This window comes from Opisthorchis viverrini, assembly GCF_000715545.1.
Source record: "Opisthorchis viverrini unplaced genomic scaffold opera_v5_153, whole genome shotgun sequence".
NCBI classification, from domain to species: domain Eukaryota; kingdom Metazoa; phylum Platyhelminthes; class Trematoda; order Opisthorchiida; family Opisthorchiidae; genus Opisthorchis; species Opisthorchis viverrini.
The window spans coordinates 420,363-432,239 of record NW_008751810.1 but is presented as its reverse complement, the minus strand read 5'-3'; the positions used below and the strand labels follow the sequence as shown (position 1 = coordinate 432,239).

At 40.3% G+C, this 11,877-nt stretch overlaps 1 protein-coding gene across 1 annotated transcript; it reads right to left on the bottom strand.

The window, feature by feature from the left end:
• Positions 1-1,094: 1,094 nt before the first annotated feature.
• Positions 1,095-6,851, bottom strand: T265_06979 (hypothetical protein; the record flags this gene model as incomplete). Its single annotated transcript, XM_009172396.1, has 3 exons — positions 1,095-1,528; positions 4,610-4,647; positions 6,613-6,851. The coding sequence occupies 3 exons, from the start codon at positions 6,849-6,851 to the stop codon at positions 1,095-1,097; spliced, it is 711 nt and encodes a 236-aa protein (XP_009170660.1).
• Between the last annotated feature and the right edge of the window lie 5,026 nt (positions 6,852-11,877).

Sequence of the window (11,877 nt, the reverse complement as noted above, 5' to 3'; positions counted from 1 at the left end):
TCTCAAGCAGCGCCTCTCGGCTTTTAAAATAGATTGATTCTTACCCAATGGACAAAAGCCTGATTATTTGAGACGGTACGTATATTCATAAGGAATAGGAATAGGTTGGTGTATTTTTCAACAAAACAGTAGAACTTCAAGTTCGGTCATCCAATAGGAGAATGATTTTATTAGTCTTTTAATGTTCATTATAATTTACCAGTGCGCCTGAACCAACCACATTTAGTTGCATGAAATTTGCTTAGCTTAGTGAACAAACAAACGGCCATCAGTATAACCTGAGCAACCAATACTCTTTTCAATCGCAAATTGCATGTACACACGATTAGGACTCAATACTTCTAACTCACATCTACTCCTACTGTGTTTTAATCCTGTCCTGACTGAACCAGTGTGATCTTCGGAGGCTCCGAACACATATTTAGTCTGTTTAGTTTGACAACTTTGAACCGTACACAAGTGTGCGATGGTTCGGACTGCCACAGCATACATCGACCGATAGCGTACTATGCGAGATGAGAAGAATCACATCAAACTTAGAAAGTGGAAAAGAAGAACGAAGAACAGAGGGTTGCTGATCATGTAGTAGCATATATGCACATAATATATATGTAATATTTAATAGTAATAATAGATACAATAATATCGTAATTTTGAGGGACATCCCTTTGTTGGTCTCCCTAATCATTAACATTATGGGCCTTTGATAAATTGACTTGGTAGACGGCATTCGCCGGTGCCGCCAGGATCTTCTGTTGTGCTCTTTATTGCTACGTCTTCAAGTCATATTAGCATGGAAACAAAACCGCCTATGTTCCGAAACCCATCTCACTCATCTTGGCCAACACCTTCCAATAAGTGTAGGCTGGGACACCCTGACGAACTAATGGTCCCGAAGGACCAAAGGATATCTCCACCGTGACTTACGTCATTCAGGAACTCCGATTAACGGCAAACGGGTCTAATTCAGATGGACTTCCGAGATCGCTGTCGGAGATTTGACAGTGTAGTTCCTGCGTCAACTCTGTTCATCGTCAGGCTGACATTCTGCATGGGACACACTTTATTGTTTTCGTTTAAGAGACCACGTTGTCCTAGGCTGTAGTGGTAGGCATATCTACTAGTGTAACGGTGATGCTACTGATCGGGAGGCACGCGAGTAGTATGTGTTGTTCGAAGAGTTTCGCTTTGCGTCGACTGAAAAAGGGAATTCTGTTGCGGAATTCGTGGAGCCACTTTGTAACATTTGCTTGGATTTGACCGACGAATGAGTGGAGGCAACGAATCTCTAGGAAGACTCGTTCGGGAGAAGATCTGTGTCCAGTTTTTGTAACTAAGATGCAGATTAGAGTTTTGCTTCCCTGTTCAATGGTCTGTGACCGGTCAGTTGGCATTTCCGAATAAATAACTCCGCAGCAAAGGCCTTCTTCCTTTCGTTTTTCGTCGGTCAAGTAAAAGCAAATGTTACAAAATGGCCCCGCGAAGTTCGCAACAGAATTCCATTTTTCAATCCACGCAAAGCGAAATTCTACGAACAACACATACTACTCGCGTGCCTCCCGATCAGTAGCATCACCGTTACACTAGTATTGGTACATTTTCGGCGGCGCCGATTAGGTTGCACACCTTTGCATTCCTGTCTGTCAGCAAATGTAAAACGGTCTTCGAGTCCATCACTTCGTCAGGATGTCCCAGCCTACATCTATTGGAAGGTACTTACGAAAACGAATGAGATGGGTTTCGGAACATAGGTGATCTTGTTTCCTTGCTAAGACTATCGTGAAGGCTGCCAATCCTCAATACGATGCCGATTAAAAAGAGAAATCTGTGCCTGTTTTGTGCATCAATACATGATCTTCACGGATGCTTAACAGAAACCTGATTCCAGCTGACGTTTATTCATTTGCAACTACACAGTGCGGAACGACGCTCAGCAACGATATTGTTGGGTTACACAGTTGTCTCATGCAGCAAGACGCTCAAACAAAAAGTCCGGTTACAAATAATTCGGTGTGTGTTAATCCGCGGACAGTCACGTGATATACTCTAACATTTATGCCGTTCCGATTACGCTAGATCTGTCTGGATATTATGAACTGTTAACTACCGGCGTACAGGCCATGAAACTAGAAACATTTAGTATGAAACTTCGCTGATCAATTCTGCGTTATCGTGTGTTTGGTTATATATATTTGGCTGAGCTGACTGTCTTCTAGAAGGCTGATTCCGATCTCCAAGACTTATACAGTCCACAGATATTACTGTGCTACTGAAGCAGAAAATTGAATGAAATGCTAAAAAATGTAAACGAGACAACCGCACAATTATTTGACTAGGATGAAATCACTCATGAATTAGAGTTTCATCTGATAGCTCTTGTGGAAATTTTAGGATCCACATTTAAAGCTAGAGTAAGTTCAAATAGGGACTTAGATTTTTCAGTAACATTGAAGGCGCATAATCTACTGACTGTCTATATAAAAAAATAATACTTCGATATTTTTAAGATGTTTTGTCTTGGTTTATTTAATCATAAGCTCTCATGTCACACCACGCAGGCTAGAAAACAGACTAAAATTCCTTCAAGGCACCACTTAATATCCATAAGGCTTCATCCTCTCTTGGTCAGTTCATTGACACATCCAATTTAGTATACTTATCAGGCCGAAGAATATCGACACATCTTACTAGGTTGTCATAGTTACCTAGGCTTCTGTGACAGATGCAGAAACATTCACTTTACTTCGAGAAAGGTCCTCTTAGCTCGTAGGCTGTTGTTTGTAGCCATGTGACCTATTGTGTCTGTATTTGATTTTCAGCCTCTTCTTCTCCTAGCCAGCTTTCATGTATTGAGGGCGACACCCATTACTTGGAGCGGTAACCTTGAAACTTCGCAAGGATAACTTGTATCCAGTAGATATAATATTGAGAAAAGAGCAATAGACTATTGCAGGTACCCTGCAGTAGGGTGTTCGCCGTATATGTTAAAGATGACAAAACGAGACTAATCTAGGTAATCGGTGACGAATCGATCTCACGGTAGGAAAAATTCCGCATCTATTGGAAGATGGAACCATTCCATTGGGAATTAATGCCATGGTTGTGGTCCACTGCAAAATGTTCGTCATGTCATGGTCCACCTTGTTTTAACTAATCTTAATTCCCCAGTGGACGTAAGATTTGACTAATCAGAATACCAAACCTGAATGCTTCAAAAGTACAACAGATTTTAATGGATGGTGATGATTTAGTACATTTGTCGACCTTTTCGGTCTACAAACCTATTTGAATTCGTGTGAATTTGGACGGTCAGAAATGACTTCAAAACTCAGTTTTAGGTCTCGCTGTACCACTGTTCCGTATGCGACCAAGGAAAGTAATTTTGGTTGATAAACGACCCAAGCAGATGCGTTTCTGATAAGCGATATTCGGTCCCAAGATTAACTGTGGCATAAAATGCAACAAGTGCACAATCACATAGCAAACAGAATCAAGCACACATTGAATAAATTAAAATGGCTATAGCAACTTGAGCCTCAGTCTGGAATGTTGCCATAACTTAATACCACTTCTCTTCATCAGCTTTTGTGTACAGATCCGGCTGACAAACATCACCTGACACAGTTTGTCTGTTCACACTTCTACCAGGATATCTATTGTCCCCGGAAGAATGTCCGTTCTGCCTGAAGCACGACTGACTCAAATTGCAGCTAACTATTCACTTGTGCTAACCCTGAGCATAATGTCAGGCTTATGAGATTAGCCCGATAGGAGACGGTAAAGCAGAAGTCTGATTAGATTCAGCATTTTATTACGGTTCAACCATTTTATTGGATTACAAGACATGTGACCGTCGTATCATTCACTTCTCATTTGACGAACCTGCCATTATTTCGTGAGTCTGTGAGATACACGAATAACAACCACAGCCAATCGAGGAGAACAAACGGATTCTATGGTTGGTGGATTGAGTGCAGCAATTTCCAATTTTCGAGTACCTACAAGAGTCTAACATTTTTGGTAATAAAACACTCGGAAATTCAAAATATAGTCTCAAATTACACTATCCGGCTTGATACATTTGCCCTCTTCTCTCGTTTGGTTTTGCGACTGGCGTTGGCGCACATGAATTGACTGAGAATGTTGCTTGCGCGTGTGCCACAAAATCTGGCTTTTTTGGTGAAATCGGAATTTCCACTCTATCGATAGCACTAGGAGATTTTGACTTCCCGAATGCGGTTTAACTTTCTAACTGTGGCAAGTTTTCGACTAAAACTCCGGCCATCGTCAGGTCTCTCAAGGGTGCTGGAAATTATCAGTGGCCACGTGAGTTATTTCATCCTAAGTGGATGACATTTTACCACACACCGTCCATATAAGGATATAAAATAAACACTTTCAAATTTGAAACTTATTCCATCAAAGCTTTTTGAGCCCGGTTTGCGTCAAAAGATAAATGATGGACAAGGAGTCTATGTATGTGAGACCGAATCAGAAATTAAGCGTTAATGTTAGACAAATCAGATCTTGCAGATCAATCTTGCACCGCACTGCATTGCATTGCATTCGTCAAGCAAACAAATTCATCACTAGGTGAACAAAAGCATACCGCTTTCAAATTCCGTAGATGTCATTGAATGGAACTTTCTGAGAGGAAATACGTGTAAAATGAAACTAAACTGGCCGGATACTGTCTTATACACTTTTATTAACACATCGCTTAGCGGGATTACCGCGCCACATAGACTGTTTTGTTCTACGATTGTTGCAGTTTTAGTAGCAAATTGAACACGGTTAGGACCCATCATTTTCCGCTCGTGCTTTGGCCTTATACTCTCCAGTTTGTCTTGCGCCGTGCAATGATGCATCGGAAAACCTGTGGCTCTTTGCAAGCCAACCGGTGGAAACGGAAAGCTACGCGAACTAATAATGACCATCCGCAGACTTATTCTCCCATTTCTTACTTTCATCAGCTAAACTGCTATGATGTGCTTGAAAACGCAACATTCGGCTTCGCAATCTTTCTACTTAAGCCTCTTGTGACTGCACAGAAAATTCGCAAAAATTCTAGGCCACAAAAGCTTGAGAATGTTTTACCGTTTCCATAAGTAAACTACATAAGATTATGTGCTGTTTGCATCGTATTTCACGCACGGTTACCATTCCCAAGTTAAAAACAAATTCAAGTGTATTTCTATATGCATGAATTGTAGGAGGAAAAGGCGGATCTGTATGCATGAATTGTAGGAGGAAAAGGCGGATTTTAGGGAGCGCAAATCATCTGCACTTTGGTTGTTTGAATTTCGGATGTGTTGACTTTTTCCCGAAATATTAAAACTCCAAGTTCATGCTGTAACCGATAGTAGTACACATTCACCTTAAACATGTGCTAACTGATACCCTCTTCAAAAAGACCTGCTATTAAGAAATGATTCTACTGAACACAGTCATTATCACAAGTGCAAACAAAGGGAAAACCCTTTGGACCGGAGAGGGAGAAGTTTGTAGTTTCAAATATGGACGACTAATTTCTAAATGCGGACGCTACAAGTAAGATCCTATATGCACTCGTTACTATTTAGGTGCTTGCGTTGCAGGAACAACTGGTCTACTATACTCCTGATTAAGTGAACCAGACTTCTCTTGCCTTCGCGAAAATTTAGTTTTAGATTCGCTCGCAACCTCATTCATTGGAAACTTTCCCTGTTGACATATCAAGTGCAGAATACAATCACGCAGAGGTACTCAATATTCTCCAACTTTCTAGTTTCTCCATGGAAATACAAAAATGCATCATTATCCCGGTGCAAATATCATACAGTAAGGTTCTCGCTGTTCATTCTGCCTCGGAAATACTGTTTCCGCTAATAAATCGGAGATGTTTGTTTTGAAGAAAGAAGTCTAATTGATTTCGAAAACCTCAAAAATCCTGACAAGTCAGGTTCATGATGTTTGGTATCATAACGAAATATCTCGGAACACATCAGCCCCCCTCTCGTACACACTGATATCTAAAGTCTACAGGTGTTGTGACCTGAAGCCTATTAAGAATCTTGACAAAGCCAATTGGGGTTGTAGTTGAGATGTTGTACAGTGAAGATATCGATAGACATTCCGTCTGGCGTTTCTTCATACTGACAGAAGCTAGACCAAGACCAAACCAAGGAAACCACAAGCGCTTCGTTGGACCCATAGAGACATGTTTGGTTAGTGCAACTCGGAAGCAGTCTTAAAGTTCAAATTTTTTCAAAACTTTACCAAACGTCATCTGTCTCACTTGTAAAGGTTGAAAACAGATCAACGTTCCCAAACACTTGTTCTGCTATTTCAGTGTTTGTAAAGCTGAGAGGCGATATATATATATATATATATATATGGCACGGTGTTTGCACATCTTTACACGATCTATTATTCTCAGGAATAAAAATTCTCCGGTTCTAGTTGGCTGTCTATCATACGGGGAGCATGAGAATCGTCCGTACCAAAAGACTTCAGTTCTTCAGTTTGCTTAGAAAACATCGTTGTGCAGAGTTAACAGCTTGAAACCACTTCAATGGGACACGTTTACACATAGTTAGATACACTCTACAGGTGTATCTGATCGGGAGGCACGCGAGTAGTATGTGTTGTTCGAAGAGTTTCGCTTTGCGTCGACTGAAAAAGGGAATTCTGTTGCGGAATTCGTGGGGCCACTTTGTAACATTTGCTTGGATTTGACCGACGAATGAGTGGAGGCAACGAATCTCTAGGAAGACTCGTTCGGGAGAAGATCTGTGTCCAGTTTTTGTAACTAAGATGCAGATTAGAGTTTTGCTTCCCTGTTCAATGGTCTGTGACCGGTCAGTTGGCATTTCCGAATAAATAACTCCGCAGCAAAGGCCTTCTTCCTTTCACAGGTATAACTGCGAAATAACCGGGACATTTAATTGAACGAGGCACACTTCACTCATTTCATGCAAAATAACATCACACCACAAAAACACGCTTTTAGGTAATCAAAAATAGTTGAAAACAGGGGATAAATTTGTTTATCAGGTTAACTTGGCTTCGAAAGGATTTAGTATGTGTATCCAAATCAATGAGAAAAATAGTTTGGTAGCTTGTTTAGTGTTACGAAGACTTTGGGAAGAAGCATGTGTGGATAGAATTCCATGAAAACGTTTCTGCCTACTAATTTTCCAGCAGGAAATAAAGGTACCGTGATAAATTTGCCCAAACGTTTATTGCAGAAATAGAGGGTTTTAGCCATGTCGAAAAATTTGTATTTCTGCTTATTAATCGGCTTAAGCAGTGCATGAGAGTCAGTTACCCTGATTGATGTTTTAGTTATTCTAATTGGTCTTGTAAACATTTATGAGCTGCCAAAATCGACTTTTTTGGTTTAAAAAAATGGGTTGCATACTGTCAACACAAGACTGATAGCTGGCGTATTCTATAAGTAAAAATAACCAATGACGCATAATGATTACCTACGGTCTAACTGTCTAGTTCACTTTCTAATGTTTAGCACACAAACACAAGCCAAGGCATGTCAATGTTGACAGCAGCACTAAATGTTGAACAGGTATGCGTGAACACTTGAACACTTGTGGCGATTCGCCCTTAGTTTAAACGACACGGGTAGTTACGCAATGCAACAGTTGTGTTTAGTGATACGTTAAATCAAGCCCCAAAATTACCAAAACCTCGATTCCCCTCCATCAAGTAAACATGTACGTCGGTAACAATCACTTCGTCGTAACCTCCAGTCAAAAAAGCAGACTTCCAGAACCGACGTGCGAAGAAGTGGTTCTTCAGACATCTAGTTGGTCAGCTGGCTGTTGACCGGTTCGCCAAGCTTGGCAGTTAACTTACAGAAATTTTGCTTCCAGTCAAGTAGAAGTCAGCACACGCTGACGACGTCACCAGGTTCCCCGCAATCATTCTTGTTTGGAGCTGATAGCAACCACTTCAGAATTTAGCTTTACTGGTTTATTGTGGCTTCGTTTTGCATTGACAGTGAAAGCAAAACGATCGTATTAACTGGGTTAACAGGAGCATACAATTGTCATATAAGTTTACGCTGTTTCATCAGTATTTCCGCACCGCTAGGGCACAAACATAAAATTTCTGGTGGAATCACTTAACGTAAAATATATTTCAAATTCATGTGCTGTTTGGAGCCGAAATTCTTCTGCAGTATCGATAAATTTGTCCCGCATTATGATCATACAGCCTTTGGAATTAGCTTCATCGAAAAAACACTCATTCATTTGGCAAGATGCAGTTTCTTATCCTTGAGCTAAGGTTCCCCGAGAAAGTACGCTGGTGCCGATATTTTGAGAAACGTCAGATTATAAACCGAGAATTTAAAACATGTTTTATGTGGTCGACTTTGAAATAACACACCATGGGTTTCCATCATCGCCACCCGAATGAATCTGAGCGATTTCCATTCCGAGCATTTCTTGCTTTAGGGGTGCTGTTTTCGATACCTCCAATGTGAACATCTACAAAAATTGCCCTAACGTGGGAGTATTGCGCCTCAAATAGTCCGAACCTGGAGAGGGATGATATTCTGAGCGATGATTTTCCTTGAATAAGACTTTCATTCGAAACCCTTATAACGTGCTTCCAGCTTCTGTGAACCTTTACTACCGGTTATCATAAGCATAGCGAAAAATTGGATGTCATTTTGGACAGCCATTCCTAAAAATGACAAAAAAGAAATTTTGCTGTATTGTGTGGTTAATTTGGACGCGACGTCTCGTTTCTTTTATAGATGAAGGAAATAAAGTTTTGTTCTTTTAGGTGTACTTCATCGGGCGACCCTACATAGCTATAAGGCAGAGTTTCAGTTAATTTCCTGGAACCAATATGTAATGTGACGTCACGACAAAACGGTCGTACATATGAACGCCCATTCCAGAAACGTCACTCCAGCCAAGAGAATTTTCCTGTGGACACAGCGAAACTACATTAGCTGAAATACTACTCTTGCAATCGCCCGTAATGACCGTATCCATAGTCTTGGAGTTGTCAAAGTTGCACCGCATTCTGGTCCACAGTATCTAAGATTTCCACTAAATTGCCGACCGCAGCTTTGTGGGTGATATCGTGCAGCAATCTAGGAGTATCCATGTTGTTATCGGTTTTAAAACTCAGCCACCCGGCAACACTCGCTGAAGCCCCGTTGCGAGTCCTATGCGGCACCTCACCTGACAATGCAGCAATTTCGAAGCTTCAACCAAGTCAGTAATTCTTTCATTTAAAAAGCAAACAGAAGGCTCTCCACATTTTTATAAAACTGTGTTTTGTATGTTCTAATCCTTTTAACTTAGCTTCGTTATTCATTACTTTCTCTCCTCTTTGGGTCCAGCAGAAGCAGTCTATTTATTTTACATGCTCTCTACCGAAAAATGTATATGCTTTGTACATGTACGCACAAGAATCATTTGTTCTACACAATTTCATTATTTGCCCTTTTGAGTGTTTCCAGATCAATCTTACTCTGCGTACCTTCAAAGGATGTGCACGAGCGGGAGCTTCGAGAACTCTTCTGTCTCACTTCTACAACATCGGAAGAACCTTTAATTAGTAGGTTGATTCTCCACCAATTGTCATCCATTTCCGCTCTAAACTCTGTACATATCTGCATGGCGTGTCACAAAAGTCTGATGTTCTGATAGAAAGTGTCTAGAAAAAATTAATTTGTCTCTTTTATTAATGGAATTTTGTGGGCATGAAACTTTTTGCATAAGGTTGGTATAAAGCCCACTTTTCGCTTCCTTGTTGATCAGTTCGTAAACAGGAGAGCAATTCCTTTTTTTATCAATCTGCGTTCCCTGGCCAACTGTCAAGATTATCGACTAATAACATATCTAGGGTGCACGCTATTCTTCTATGCAACACCGGCTGGTTAGTTTGGCCTTGATGAATTGTTCCATCTAACTTACACACAAGTAGGATTTCGGATATACCACAACCCCACATTTGAGTAAGTAGTACAGAACATGAAATTTCAATATTTATCTACATCTCCAAAGTCCCACCTGACAGTTGTTGAGTGACCTTGTTTCTCGCTAATCCCGTTTGCATATGAATGTTAAAACCTGACGGTTCTAGAGATTCTTCCTCATTAGAGTGATGCTTTGAAGATATGCATGCATGAGCATAAAATACAGTGAATTAAAGTAGGTTTAGGGTGGTTATAGAGCACTATATAGGTCTCTGTGCAATGCCAGCTTCCTTGTTAGGAACCAAGACTTTTGTATTTGTTACCTGCCAGCAAAATTACAGGCTACATGGTTTGTAAATCCGTTGTCTGTGCTGTGTTTATTCATAGAAAAGGTGCTGGGACAGAATTACATCTATGGTAGTCGAATGCACACACGACTATCTTAGATGCGCGATCCTTATCAAGGCGTCGGAGAGTTGAAACCAGCATACGTTATGCCCAGAAAAACCTGCAACCAATTGACATATAAGGCTTAATTTCACACGATATTTTGAGCGTTGCATTGTAAAAAAGCACTTCAACATTTATTGAACGGGTCAGGATTCCAGAGACCAGTTGTTTTTATTGAAAAAATTGCTTCTTGACGCTAATCATTACCGGTTCTGGCAATTAAAACTTTATCGATCCTAATAATTGATAGTTTATTTGGAGAACTATAGTGTCTTTTTGAGGCATGTAAACGTAATATTTTCGTGTTTGATGAAGATGGAAGAAAGCCACTGTAATTTCACTTTGTAGCATGCTTTACCGTGCTGCACATCCCTGTGTTCTCTTTTTATATAAATTGAAATGCACTGAACACACAAAAACGGATTTCTTTCCCGTAGCCCATGTGCTGTTTCTCACGAGGATAACTTGCGACCATCGACAATCCCTGGCAAAAATGCTGACCCACACTTGTTTGTGAGTCCTCCAGGTAGACTAAACATTCTTTGCAAATAAGTGTTTCGTTTTACCTGGGCCTCTAAGCAAGCTTAAAATTTTAGTTTTACATTTGTGTTCAACCACTACCTGATATCAGTAAACTCGCCAATTTTTTATGAAACCAGAGAAACCAATGGATATTCCCCTCTCAGTGTGAAGGGGGGGTTAGTGAGGCATTTCAGCTTTTTCCACATTGATTGTTGAATCCAGCCACTACAGAGCTGTTAACGAATAGATTTCAAGTGACTGAACAAGGCAGTGTTCTTTAACACTGGGTTTTCTTCAGCACCTGGATGTGTACAACCGACCAAAAATAGAGTACCTATAGGAATGAGTGATCCTCAGTTTTGTGGAAGATACTCAGCCGCAAAAGGGTTAAGGATGAGAAACGAAAGGTACCATAACAATGTCCATTACCATACTGTTGACTTTGGACTTGAGCCACTTGGTTGCAGTTTCTAACATCATCTTTGGTCATGGCTCTTCAGCTTAATTGATTACGTTTTCTGTTGCCAGGAGATAAGGGTGCATTTGACTTTGGCTGTATAAAGTATTTTGAACAAAATATTCAAACACGTCAAGTTGGTTTTTTGAACTAACCAACAGTTTATTCTTTTTGCGTATGCCTTTCTCACTGAAGAAATCCAGAAACAGTCAGGTAAACAGCTTCTCCAGAAGACGGATAAAGCTAAACTGACAAAACCAGAAAATAACTGACTCAACAGTGTGATTGCTTCATTGGTTATTCCGGTAATTTCCCATAAATCATTGTTCACGCAGTGTTCGCAACGATTTAGACATTCTACAGAAAAAAGAACGAAAACGAAACGAAGACAATAATCCACGAGATAATTTTTGGAGTCGGGTCATAGGAAAAGCTAAAGAAATTGCTTCACTCGATACCACAAGTTTCGGTCGAAAAAAGAGACTACAAACAGGATATTTTTTATTATGCA